Genomic DNA, 14610 nt, shown 5'->3' with positions numbered 1-14610 from the left:
AAATAACTTACATAGAAAAAAGGTTTTAAGAAATAAAGGCACCCCTAAAAATTTCCATTTAATCACTTTTTGATCTAATTTTTCCCTGTGCACTTTTAATTTTACCTCGTTTTATATTTGTGCTGGCAATTAGCAAATAACTCACATAATGTCCGCGAATGGAGGCGACCAAGTCCTGGCCGTGATAGCTCCACGAGAAGGGGGATTGCGATTGAGGGGGATGATTCAAGTGGGTGGTGGTGGTGGTGTTCGAATGATACTCATGGTGATGGCGTTGCTGTCCAAACTGATTGTGATTGCGTTGGCATTGACGTGGATAGTGGTGTGGGTGCTGCTGCTGCTGCTGATTGTTGGTTGCCATTTCACCATCAGCCCCATCAGCATTACCATAACCAGATCCAGCTCCAGATACAGATACAGAACCAGAACCAAACCCAGATCCAGCAGCAGATCCATTCCCATTGCCAATGTCATTGCCTGTGCCAAAACCAACCCCTGGCAAATCGGTCGTCAGGCCATGCAAATTGAAATGCCATCGCAGCAATGACAAACGATGCAGCCGCTCATGAATGTCACTAAAGTCAAGCCGAGAGCCGGATGAATATGGCATCGATGTATCTAGAAAATAACTCTCTTTCTCTATATATATCCACACGCGAAGTTTAGTCTTCGAACTCAAAAAAGATACTGACGTTGGCTCGGAAAATTCTGCACACTCGTAGAGTTCTCGCCGGCAAAGGCAATGAAATTCAAAACTTTAACTGAAGGCCAACAAAATCGAAGGCAATGGAAAAAATATAAAAGGAAAAATAGCTGGAAAAAAAGTTCTCCAGAATTAAGCAAATTTCTGGAAAAATTCAAAGTGTAAGAAGAGATTGGGTAAACATGGTCTGTCGCCATTGATCATCATTTTCGGGGAATTGAATTTAATTCCAAAAGTCTGTTGAAAACGTTATGAAAATTCTAGAGAAATATAAATTGTATGACGCTTTTGTGGGTGTTGAATTAAATTTTACATTTTTGTAGGTGTTTATGCCATATTTTAATGACTAAAACGGAAGGTAATTGTTAATTATGCAACACTTTTCTAAATACAATTAATATTTGATTATTTATGGCTCCAAAAATATGTTACATAATTAATATTGCACAAAAACTAAGCTAAGGTCACAAGGAAAATAAAGAATATAAATAGAGAATCTGTTTTAAAATCCATCCTCATCATCAGTATATAAATAAACACTTTTGTCATGCCATTAAAATTTTTATGCTTCTCTCTTTTTGCTAGCCAAGGACTAATAAAAAAACTCAAATAAATACATAAATAAAATGTTGGCAATTATTTAGGCTTTTAACATGTCAGCCACGTGGCAGCCACAAAAACGGAAACGGAAACAGAAAAGCACACACACACTCTCTCACTCACACAGAACGAATTGAATTTTGATTTGGGTTTTTATTTGGGAACCCAAAAATAAATGTTACATATGTTTCGAAAGAGAAATGTGATTGCGAGTGGGGTACAGAAAATGTGATTGGAGTGAAAAATGTATTTAATTGGAAAATCTAATCAAAGTCCAGGCAATTGTAGATCTTAATCGAAGGCTATTTGTTTGGGCATTCAATTATCCAAGCAAACAAATTCCCTTTCCTTCCCAAAGTATCTCTATAACTAATTTGCTAAATTTAACAAAAAGGCAAAAGGGGGAAGGCAGACAGCGACTGAGCAAACAAAGTTAATTACAATAATGAAGCTAATTGAGACCAAAATAAGGCAAAAAGGAAAACCACAAATTAGTCCAAGAATAACGGCAAAGGACGAATTTTCCACAGGTGGAGTGTGGGAGGTCGGGATGAAACTTATCTCAATCTGAGACGCATTTTTCAGCGTCGTGTTCTGCTCTTTGTCAAGTTGCCTTCTGCGGTTTGTTTGCCCCTTCCTCCTTGAGGTCAACTAAATAAAAAATACTCTTTTTGACTTTTATAATTTATGGACCTCTTTTAAAATTCCCCCCTCTGCAACCCCTCCACTTTATTTATATTTAATTAGTGCGTGCGGTTCCAGAAACCTCTTTCGGTGCGTGAGAACTTGCGAAAAAGTTATTAACTGCCACTAATTATACATTTTTCAAGTGATACGCATTTATATTCATGCATTTTCCTTTTATACATATATATATATATGGACTTTCTTTTGCCGCAGGACCTGGTTCCGGTCTGGGTCCTTGCCATAAAAAGCTTTCCTGGTAATTAATGCTACATTTTTCTTCGCTTTCGGTACGAGCGACTCTTTGGCGCTCTCGTCTTAATTACAGTGGATTATAAATATTAAAAACGGAAGCAGTTGCCAGTAATCAGGACATCGAGCAGCAGCCAAAAGGAAGTGGAAGCCATTTTATGTCGTGCAGAGAGAGAGAAAGAGCGAGAATTTGAGAAATGGCTGCTTAATGAGACCAAAAGGAAGGGGGTAAAACACAAAAACTCACGGATATCAGGTTGATATAATCAAAAAAGGATGCTGAGAGATAGCAGGAAAAATATACGAAAACCGGCAGCTAAAAAGATTTCATTTCCTAAAACAAACAATTAGTTGGTAATTAAAAGAAGCTTATCATGTTTTGTAGAGAAGCAAGATGGCTAGGATTAAGGATTATATATCAGCAGGGAAAAGGTTTAAGTTTTTGTTTATCATGAGCTTAAAAATAAACAAAAGTTAAGTTCAATATTAGTTGATGTATAAATTGTTTTAAAGTCTTTTTTCCTTTCTTTGCAAGCTTTGTGAAAAATAGCTCTCTTTATGCTTTGTTATATATTACAAATGATCAAGTTACATATACTATATGTGTGTCAGCAGCTGTTTATGTCAGCCTGCTCAGCTGAACATCAAAATCTCATGTTGCTCAAACACACACAATTTCAATCTGCAGAGCGGAAAATAGGTTGAAATCCATTTGGCAACAGCTGTTGTTAGCACATACTCGTATGTTGTTGTGCTACAAAATTTTACACCCTTCAAGTAAATAAATATAAGAATAATAAAAAAAAATCAACAGCAACACCAGTTAAGGTTTAAAAATAACCAAGATATATTTATAAAGAATGCTGGAATGTGGAATGGAAGGCGAACAATGCGGCGTATACGCAATATTGAGTGGCACACAACGCATCGCCTCAAGCACTTTTACCACTCAACTGGGCTTCCCTCCTAAGGGATAATAATGCACCTAGGAATATATATATATAGATAAGGAAAATAGGAAAACCCTGGTATTCTCCCTCTCTCTCTCTGATACTTGAGAGCCAGGTATGGACGAGGAACTTGACATATGCCAAGGAAAAACAAGTGGAGGAGTGGAATGCCCACCACTTCACACAGAGCCGACTCAACTTTGACATTTCTCCCTTTCTCTCTCAATCGGACTGCCTCGAAAATTTCCCATTTACCCATTTTCCACATACATTTCCCCCTTGTCCCAGACCAGTCCCCTGGTCTACTGGCCCATTCCGCTTTTCCGGGCATTCACAATGGAATGTCCACGGCATGTGGCAGTCAGATGTGTGGGCGTGGCATGGCGTTCAACTTGTTTTTGCCGCAAAATGATTTATGACAATGCATTGAAAACTTCTAGGCTGTCAACGAGGCAGGGGAAATGTCAATAAGGGAGCAAGCAGCAGAGGCATTTGTAGTTGGAGAGCCTACGGAAGAGTTCAGCCAGAGTAAAGTCCAGAGATGTACACAAGAAAAATATATTTTATAACATATTTCCAAGGCTTAACTTATTGTATATTTTGTATGTAAATTCTAAAATTTTCAGCTTGAATTAGGCAGAAAGAGAACACAAATATTTATACCAATTATTTATAGCGAAGAATTATTGCTGTGGAAGAATCGATAAATTGTTCTTAAACTATTGGAGACATATTGATTAACTATGGTCGAAAAGTTGTTAAAAACTAGTTGAAAAGTTCATTAAAACTGCTACAATTGTTGTTGGAATGTTTCTTAGCCTTGAAGATCTTTTGTTGAAGTTTTTTAAAACTGTTGTTGAAATTTAATAAAAAAGAAGTTGAACTGTTGGTTAAAACCTGGTCGAAAGATTGTGAAAAAACTGCTTTTAAAATCGGGTAGAAACGTTGTTGCACTCATTTTAAAATCTATTATAAATATTCTAGAATTAATGCTTAAATTCTTTTCCAATTATTTACCAAATATACATAAACTAAAGTTAACTGAAACCTTAATAAAAACAATTAAAATAGTACTTTTAAGCTTTGAAAAAACCCGTTGATAAATATATATTCTCTGTTTATATTTTTATAAAAATATTTCCAGTGCAATGCCTACGTTTGTCAATCTTTTAAAATGATATCCATCTTCCCCTTTTCTAAATCTCCCATTTTTATCAGATTTTCAATTTGCAGCTAGAAATTGTTTAAGGCCTTAAATGTAGAAGCAAAACTGTCAGGGATGTTGGCAGCAAAATGCCAATAAGTTGTCATGTTCCGACGACAGCTGCAGCATCTCGCACATCCTTACATATATATCCTTTCTGCCAGCGGCTACTTACACGTTCGCCGAGAATTGCCAAAGACAGCGGGACGATGGCATCGGCATCTTTTGGGTCCCATTTACACACATTATTCAGGAAGGTACGGGGGTGGCCATATCTGTATATCTATAGTATATATAACTTTAGTATATATCTACATAGGTGTGTGTGTTTGAGGTGGTGCCTGAGCACGTCTCTCATATGCCACGAGACGACGAGACGCTGCATGCTGACACATTAATGTCCGCAAAACGAGAAGCGGAACAACCAGACGCACCTGTCCATGGCTTTGTGCTCCTCCTGGAAAAACCCCAAAAAACTATCCCTCCTCCTCCATTTTCCACACCCCCCCTCTGGTGCTGCTGTATTGTCGTATTTGTCTTATGAACTGTCAAACTGACATTCATTGACGCTTGACATGTAATAAACGAAACGAAATGAAATGAAATGGAATGGTGAGGATGAGGTTGAGGTTGAAGGATGTTAACGAAGGTCCACCGGAAATATGATTTTTCAAACAATTTTATGCTTGTCCGCATGCTGCAGCCCAGCATGATTTTATTTATTAAAAGGAATTAATTAAATTTTGGCCACGAAAAAAGTGGTTCATATTTTTTCAAACCATATATGTTAAAAATTTAAACAAAGTTAATTGAATTAACAGGGTAATATAAGAGAATGGTGATAGTTGAGGAGAATTAAGGTGCTAAAATAGTGAAACAAATAAAGCATAAAGCTGCAGTACCTTTCCCATGTATAAAATTTAAATTCTTAAATTTGTTGTAGTATGAAAAACCGGTTAATGGAATTATATTTTCAAAAGAAATTCCCCTACCTTAATAGAGAAACCTCTTCAATTTAAGGTAATTGTGGCATACAACTCAATCAGCCCGAGTGAAATTCCATTAGCTAAAACCATTCGAAATTCCAAGAACCCCCAAAAACCGCTAAAGCAAACAAAGCAGTTGAAAATATTTTCAAATGGAGGCCAGACGAAAATTCAAATGGAAATGTGAGAGGAGAGCCGAGGAACACACAGATTCAGATTCAGATTCAGGTACCCCATGGTCGTGGCAAAACGTCGAGGCGAATTTTTGCACAATGCAAACATAATGAGTTTGGGGAAATGCAAATAATTCGCAATGGAAATCATTATTGAGCACTGAACCAGACGACAGTCCGGGAAAGCGGGAAAAGCGGGTATAAAGGCAGCTTCAATACACAGTGGTCATCATGATGGCGGGATTTACTAGCTGAAGGAGTCACTGGAGTTTCTTCTGTTCACTTTTCCTCCACTGCCAAGAGTTTTCCCCAAAGAGCCACGATGCAGCATTGAAAATGGGAAATGAAAAAGTAGAAATCCCAGAGTCCATTTGCACAAAGTACACAGAACAAATGGTTAGAGAGTTGGTTTTTAAAATTAGCTCCATGGATTTATGTTTTCATTTCTTATAATGTATTATATTTCCCGATAGTAAAGCTAATTTCTTCCAGTGCTATTATAGGCAGGGAGAGCTGAGTGGGTGCTAGCCAGGCGATAATCGTTAAGCGATTTCGTTTCCTTTTCGTATGTTTAATGAAGTGTTTAAAATTTACGATTCCCAGCTAAATTTATTGCACTTGCAAGTAGATATCGAAAGGAAGTCCCCTCTGTCCAAACTGAACAAAATAAAAAGAATGCTGAGAAAAAAACTTCCAAGAAGGATAAGGAAGTTGGAGAGGAATCCCCTTTGATGGGTGCTCGGGGAATCAATCTCACATGTGCTCAGAGGGGAATCTTGCTGATTGGATGACACGAAATAAAAACGTTGCACACAACAAAATTGTTAATAGCAGTGCTCTGTTTCTTATATATATACATATACATATAGTATCCCCTGCCTTTTGCTAAGCCAATTACGTGGATACCACAATGGCAGGAAGGATGGGATAAATTCGACAACAAAAATCCCAAAAACAAAAGGACAATAAAGGGCTGGCTCGTAAATGCCATCAGAGGAGCTTAGCTAAGCAGCCGAGTGACTCCTCCTTCGATGGATACCCTCGATGATGATGATGATGATGATGCCACGTTACGTATACGCTGCGTTGACGGCGCTTTCGCTCGTTTTCAATAAACCGCATGGAAAAAATAGCAGCGCAGCAGGAAAATAAACCAAACTTGATGGCAGCAGCAGCAGCAGAGCACAAATTCTTTGCATACTTTTCCGGGGCGCACTCAAGTGGCAAAGCCACAACAACGACAGCACTTGATGAGCTTTCCAATTACATTTAGCTGTTGCCTGTTAACTGTCTCTCTCTCCCCTCTTTCTCTTGGCCGGATAAGGAATTAACTGCCGGGGCCATCGTAAAAGCCAAAAACAAAAACCGAAACGGAAACGGAAACCAAAAACTCGACACACTGAAAGCAAAACCAAAAATGGCCCTCAACTGATTTCCAGCACTGACGATGACTTGGCGTGTGCACAATAAAAATTATCATAAGTTTGCCATCCAAAACCGCAATTTGTGTAATGAAAGTCGAGTGTGTTTTACCCGGGGTTTTCTGTTCTGCGAAAAAGGACAAATCAAATCTGTCAGCAGGTGAGTCAATTGATTAAATGAGCGAGCTAATGAAAGGTGGGCTAAGTGCAGCGATAAGTGAATTTTATGGATAAGAAACAAGTACAAGAAAGAAAACTAACTACGAAGTTTAAGAACACTTTAAGTTTTCAATCGAATTATAGGATCAAATCGAAAAACGAAATAATTGGAAATATCTAAAAGAAACTAAACTGTTTTAAGGTTTAAACACCAACGAGTTAAAATATAATTCATGCTTAATAAATTGAATGATTACTTTTATAAGAATTTTATAAAAAGAAAGTACATCCAAGTTAGTGCCAAATATTTTGTCTTCTCAAACACAAAATCTTTCTTAAAAAATCTAGTAACCTTTTTGATTTAGTAACTTTCAACGACCGACTGGCAAAACAAACTATCAGACTTCATCAAATTATTTGTCATAGAATAAAGGTGATATTTTACTTTTTGTTTCTTTCCAAATCTTTGTGAAAATGGCTGGTCCTTGCTGTCCACCACCATGCTTTCCATGTGGCGAATCTCCACCTGCACCACTTTGTCCACCCTGTCCACCTGCAGCACCACCTGAACCACCGTAAGTTCATTTAAACCTATCTATAAATATTTCTTGCCTTAAAAGTATTCTAAAAATATATATTTCAAGAGTGGTTCGCTTGGTAAACACAATAGAAGAGTCCCAGGATCCCTGCTCATTCAAGAATTGCCTCATTTTTCGGAACCATGATGGACCCTACACTCGACCCCTTGATCCCAAGGAGTGTGCCCGAAATCGTCGCAAAAATATCGATAGATCGCTGGGTTATCCTTTGGGCGTGGTAACTGGACTTGCTGCTGTAAAGTCGGGTATTCAAAATCAGGAGAGTGTTCGATATGCAGGATACCTCAAGGGATTCGCTCATTCCTACTATACACGTCGCGATGAATGGGTGCCGGAAATGATTGATATGGTTATAAATGATGGTCAGATACTGTTCAATGATTCCGAGAATATGGATAATCCCAATTCAATTGAGAATCCAGATGTTTACGATGAGAATGAACAGCGGGTGACGCGGGCATTCAAGATCAATGAGATCGAATTTGCCGTGGAGTTGGATACAGCCTTCGAGATTTATGGTTTTCCGAATAATATACACAATCTGCGGCGCATCCTGAGGGCTTTCTTTAAGAAATGCAAATATGGAGTGTTTTTCACACCCACCTGGTATTTGCTAATCTGGAAGGAGCGAGGTGTGTGGATGGTCTTGGATCTAAATGGCAGAGACAGGGAAACCATGAAGCCCAGTCAGGATTCGGGATATCCCGTACTATTGGCCATGAAGTCTTTGGACAATGTGGTCTGGCTGATCAAGAAGGAGAGTGACCTGGAGAAGACTGACAAGTTTACAATCCGTGAGATACTAGTCACCCGATTGGCCACACCTGGCCCTCAGGGTCAGAGTTGGGAGCGAGAGCATGGTATGCGTATGAGTGAATATGATGTGATTGCTTCGGATTATGCCTATGTCAAGTCCAATTTGCATCTTACTCTGAACCCCAAGGATGCTTTGAGGAATCGCAGTGCCTTGCCTGTGGCAGTGGCCACTGCTCTCGCCTCCAAAATCGATCATCCTGCCACTTGGGATATGAAAATGTATGACAAGGTCATGTGTTATGGTGTTAATATGTGCAAGAATTGCTGGGAACCTTGCACAAATATCAATAAACCCATGGATCTTGATGATTTTCCACGTCAGATTAGAATGGGTCAGTTTGTGGCCGAAATCTTTCTCACGCCCAATGTCTATGAGGGTTGGTGGAAGTGTGTGCCCATGTACAAGTTCAATGATTTCCATTTGATGCTGGAAAAGGCTTTAAATGAGAACGATTACGTCATCTTTCAGATCAACAATCAGATGTATTCGTTGTGGAAAAAGTCGGACTTTATCTATCTTATGGATCCCTATCGTCACAATATCGTAGGTCGCATCCTGGAGGAGGGTGAAGATCCCAAAAGTGCCAGCGTTCGTATGTTTGGAAATATGGATCGCCTGTTGAGTGTCTTTCATCAAGTTCTCCTCGAATCCAATCGTTCCGCCATCTTTCATATTCACACTTTGAGAATAAGAAATATCACCGAATGTCCACCGGGCACAGCTCCAGCTTTACTGCCACCTGACCAGGATGTGGAAGTTAGATCACTCAATGAGACCATTCGTTTCGATGAGAACTATGACAAGTGTTTGCAAGAGTTGGGCGAGATCAGTGACTTTGAGGAGGATCTGGCCTCTGAAATTGAGCCCATTGTGGAGATCAGTTCCTCGGAGGAGATGGTCGAGGAGGAGGAAGGCGGTGGTGGTGGCGAAATCGAAGGTGGCGAGGGCGAGGACGAAGATTAACCGAAAGGACCTGGGTTTTTCCCGATCCTGCGCAATTATGGCCGCCGTTTTTCGCTCATCTTTTAAAGCTTCTTTTAATCAAAGGAAAATGTGGCTATGATCTCAGAAATATTTAATCAAATGTATGAAATGAATGTAGGAATAAATTATTATGTAAATTACTAGGTATTTAATGAAACAGAAATTGGACCACTTATTTTGTGATTATAGTATTACGAAAGACTATTTCAGAGTAAAATGCAGATTCAGTGCTTAAAAATCTCTAAAATGGAATTTGTTTGACGTAACTCAGCTTGTTATTATATTGGCCTTTCATTTGAAAAATATATGAATAGTCTTTAGGTGGGGTTGTTTTTTAATGAGTAAAGTGAATCTTGATTTCTTTACTATTGAATAGTATTTTAAATTCAACTAGTTAAATTCCTTGTACTTCTTCTAAATAGTTTTGTATGCTATTTTAGTTGCAAACTAATTTTACATATATATTCATCGTAAAATCTAAATAAAACCTTTAAAATTTCTTTGAAAAGCTTATAAAAATCCCGCTTCAGTTGCTTTTAATACACCATTTACGTCTGCTATTCTTTTTTCCCCCTATTCGTCTCGCCTTGTTATCCCTCTCTATTGTTTTTTATCCTCTGTTTTTTATTATTTTTCCTTTTTTGTAACAAGCTCGTCAAGAGGTGGAAAAGCATGTAGGGATGGGGGAAAACTTGGTGCGAGAGGGCGCGTAAAACATTTTGAATTAAATGTCACGTTGTCGGTGTAAAGTCGCTTGTTCAGCGTTCGAGGCAACGACAGGCAAGAGATTCAGGCTAAAATAGTCACAGGACGAGCAGGACGAGCGAGCTCCTTGGAGCTACTGGCTCGCCATGTTATTGCCACCTCTCGACATGGGCGTGGTGTGGTCCATGTGTCTGTGTCATTAAAAAACAGTGCAGAAGGTAGCTTCTACCTGACCCGGAGGCTTCCATTTTCCCGGAATACACACACTCGTACGCGGAGGACACTCAGGACGACAGTGGCATCAGTCACTTAGACAGCAGGTTACCTGGCGGCACACCATCAGCATCGCCATCTCACCTGTATTTTACCTGTATGTGTGTGCTTATTTGCATGGCTGACAACATTGTTGTTGCTGCTGCATTGGTAAGAGAGACATCTCTGTCTGTATTTTCTGAACGCTTTTTGAATTCTCTCCCAGCGACAACATTTCACGAAAGTCGACAGCGCGAAATTAATGGAAATTTAAAAATTGCATTTTTCGACATCAGCGTAAAGAAAGGAATGGAAGGAAAAGCCAGGTAACGAACAGTACTGACATTGTGGTCTTGGCTGTCGTTGGGAGATAATAGAGACGACAGGTTGGAGTTGAATGGTTTTCAAACTGGCAAAACGAATTAAGGATTAAGGTTTATCCTTTGAACTTAAAGTGGGGAAAATTAGAGGTATACCAAGGCCACGGGTTAGTAAAAATAACTATCTAAGTTTATATGATTTTATCTTAATCTGAAATTAGGAAGAAGTAACTTGTATTGAAGATGTTTTGTCTTCTTTGTTATCCTAGTACCTTCAATCTATAATAATCTCATAATAAAAAGGAACAATCAAACTTTGGAAAATAAAATCCTTCCCTTTATATATTCTTGCTTTACCTGTAACCCAATTTTGTAAATATATAAATATAGTTTTCAGCTTACCTGCAATGAAAAAAAGATAAAAATCAAAGTTATTATTTTGGTTTCAACACATTTCACTTATTACATATATTTATTATAATAAATTGCATTCACTCAAATACAATTAACAATTCATCAACTGAACAATCAAAGTAGAATGATAAAAAATCAAATTTATTTTTATGAATTTTGTTGAGAGCCTTTGAATAGTTTTCCGTTGTTTTTTTCCTTTAGCTGTTTGCTGATTGCATTAATTTTTAATTTTGCGTGTAAATATCGTGACACACACACACTCTCACTCACTCTGTTGCAATTAATTTGTAGTTTTATATATATATGCCCCCGCCCCCATCAGACTGTGGTAATTAAACTGCGGCTGCCACGCCCACAATGCCCCCGCAATGCCCATAAGGAGGCGTCATGTGTCAGCGACAGCCAACCGATCCAAACTATGCAAAAAACAAAAACAAAATGAAACCTACTTGCAATGGAAAAGCAAATAAACAAACAAAGCAAAAACAAAAGTATGGCAGTGGACACAGGACACTGCACCTGCCACACACACACACAGAAAGAGGGAGGGAAAATGTGGGTTTGTCGCAATTTTCCTGCTAAGTGCACATGATAAATTAATGATTGAAGGGACCCCCATCACGTGTACGAAATCGAAGGGAGCAGGAGATGTCTATGACAAAGTGATTAATTGTCAGGTTGCGCAAAAAAGAGGCGGGGTTGATTTTCCCCACATTGCTCGGGTATAGTATGGGTGAAAAGTAGGCGGTGGAAAATCGGTGGAAATAGTTCGCCATAACTAGAGCAGCACTCATATTCTCACTGGTAATTTGTGCACTTTTCGACGTGACTTGTCGCCCCAAGAAACCTGCACAGGTAAATAACACTAAATGGCAAAAATGGGGGGTTGATCCACCATTCCTACACCTGTTAAGTGGTTCGCCGTGTTAATTTTCTCACCTATTTTTTTGTGGCTGCCACAAAGTCAAAGCGTAGACGTCGTTAGAGCCTTCGAAATATGAGAGAACTTGTGACTAATTGATTGGGGCAACTTGTGTGTGAGTATAGGAAACATATTGGTCTTATTTATGTTTAATTTATGTTTTAGTTATGTGTATTTAGGAGGACATAAAATACATCATTTATTTGTATAATAAAACGAATTTATTAAAAAACCTGAATTAAAAAGAGCGAAAGGCAGTAGAAAATGTTGATAAAGGATGATCTTATGAACATGTTGCGCAACATTATTGTAAAGAATGTTTCTATGGTAAACAAAAATGTTGCAAGGAGTGAACTAAAGATTCCCAAATCTGTATTCAATAATCGCGAGAATGCGCAAACCCGAATAATATTCAAATATGTTAATGAATTAAATAAATTTAAAATGCCTAATCATTTTAACACGTTGTAAATAAAATAAAATATGAAACAATTAGGAAATTCACAGCCGAACGTGAGCTTTTGTGGAATGTGATATAGGAAAACTATATATAAGAAACTATTTCCTTACTCTTTTTAATTTTAAGCTCAACTATATGAAAAAACATAATCCCACAGGGTGAAAGGCACAAGATAATGTTTAGCAACATAGACAAATATTGCTAAAAACATGTTGTGCAACATCCACAACATAACGACAGATGTAGCAAAAATTATGTTGCTGTTGTTGCTTTTGAAAATGATCAATTTTATTGCAAGTTCCAATCCCTTTTCAAAATTAAACGTGCCATTTTGGTAAATTTTAGTTCAGAGCCGAAAAACCAGAACCGCAAATAATGTAAAAACCAAATTTACATTAACTGACAACGACAGTAACTATGTGTAAACAATGGCAACATGCAGCCAAGTAATTCCCAAAATGCAGCTGCAACAACTTTGACAGCGACCAACAGGAGCAGACATGGAAACCAAACGGAACAACAAACTTTCCAAACGATTTGCCATTTGAATCAAAGTGCAAACCAAAAAGTTTCAGGCCAAAAAACTTGACTAACCTCCCGCAAAATTCCTTAATTTTGAAATTACTTTAAAATGCTTTAAACAATTTACATAAAACCTTAGTTCCATTATACGAATTTCATTAAATATATATATATATATATATATATATATATATATATATATATATATATTGTTCTGCAGTAGCAAGTAATTTCGTAAAACTGCAATTAATATTGCGCAGAATACTTTTAAATTCCTTTGTTATTTTATTTATTTTTTTGCTTTCCACATCCTTGAAAGACTAGCGAGTGCAAAAAAATAAAAAACCATTAAATATATGGACCTGAAACGAGTGAAAAACAATGGCATCATGCCCCATTAGATAGCTGGCTGCCTGGAGGCATAATACATTTTAAATAGATTGCATTCTTATGCAATAAATTCTAGTTTGTTAAATGATTTAAAACTGAAACAAAACGATTGTTGTTTCCACCACCCCGTTTCCTATTATTAAAGTTTTTTGTTTTCCCCAGTCTGGAGAGGGCGGGATTGTGGTTGAAAATCCAGCTAATATGCAAATATTTGCTTTAAACCTGCTGGCGGGCATAAAACAAATATCCCAAAGAGTTGCATAGATAAAGGAAAAAAAAAGTATATATGTATATATAAAAAACAGTGGAAAAACAAAAACAGGAATAATAACGAGCTTTATGAGAAGGATTTGCATATGTGTCTGCGTTTGTGTGGAGTTTTGCATGTGGAAAGCATCATATCGCCGCCACAACAACTGCAATTGCAGCTAAAAGAAAAACTCCTTTTTCTATTTGCTCTCCTTTTTATTTATTTCCCATTTTATATATATTTTCCACCCACCACTTCACTGGCAACAATAACAAGTAACCGTCAGACGATTGTCCTTTGGCCATGGCATCATACCCGCAGAGTCCTTTGCCATGTTAGCTATAGAATCTAGAAGCGTTTTTCTTGCAACAAAAAAAGAGGAGGGAAAAATCCTACCCACAATCCACTGTCCCTACACAGTTAACGGTATTTGCATGTAATTAAATTTTCCACTCGGCAACTGCAAACTGCAACTGCTTTCTCCTATTTGCACAGGACTGAATAAAAAAAGAGGAGCTTTGCGGGGAGTTGGGCGGATGTTGTTTGCTCCTGACTCTGTCCTGTTCATGATTTTTTCCCCCAACTTTTCCACCAAAAAGAGGAGATGTACATAGATAGATGGTGACCTCATCATGATGGCCAGAAGTTTTGCCATTAAGTTTGTAATGGCAAAAAAGCGAACGATGGCCAAATGGACAGCGACAGAAATCGAAGCAGAAAATAGAAGGAATACCTGGAAAAAGGCTGATGTGTGAATTAACTTGAAAACTCTTTTGAACAGAGAAGCTGCAGTGAGGAAAACAAGGTGTACAATCTTGAATTTCAACGAGTTTTAATTGTTGT

General features: G+C 37.9%; 2 protein-coding genes across 37 annotated transcripts in view; one reads left to right on the top strand and one right to left on the bottom strand.

Annotated features, from left to right (window-relative positions):
* shep (RNA binding motif single stranded interacting protein alan shepard) overlaps window positions 1-14610 on the bottom strand; it is a 192701-nt gene that overhangs the window by 94624 nt on the left and 83467 nt on the right. For 10 of the 36 annotated variants that reach the window (XR_015271953.1, XM_086833925.1, XM_086833927.1 and 7 more), the window contains exon 1: window positions 146-2518. The exons of the other annotated variants lie outside the window; for them this stretch is intronic. Coding sequence is in view for 9 of the 10 variants with exons in the window: in XM_086833925.1 (XP_086690051.1) it covers window positions 146-610 (465 nt within the window). In the remaining variant the exon portion in view is untranslated. Of the gene's footprint in view, window positions 1-145; window positions 2519-14610 lie in introns of those variants that run through there. 36 annotated transcript variants of the gene reach the window in all.
* Window positions 5975-9687, top strand: LOC110176196 (uncharacterized). Its single transcript, XM_020942448.2, has 2 exons — window positions 5975-7707; window positions 7777-9687. The coding sequence occupies exons 1-2, from the start codon at window positions 7607-7609 to the stop codon at window positions 9509-9511; spliced, it is 1836 nt and encodes a 611-aa protein (XP_020798107.1). The 5' UTR covers window positions 5975-7606; the 3' UTR covers window positions 9512-9687.

The sequence above is a fragment of the Drosophila serrata genome, unplaced genomic scaffold (assembly GCF_035046125.1).
Source record: "Drosophila serrata isolate PLE 108 unplaced genomic scaffold, ASM3504612v1 contig_272, whole genome shotgun sequence".
NCBI lineage: Eukaryota > Metazoa > Arthropoda > Insecta > Diptera > Drosophilidae > Drosophila > Drosophila serrata.
The sequence above is the reverse complement of the archived record's forward strand: the minus strand, read 5'-3'. Positions and strand labels throughout refer to the sequence as shown.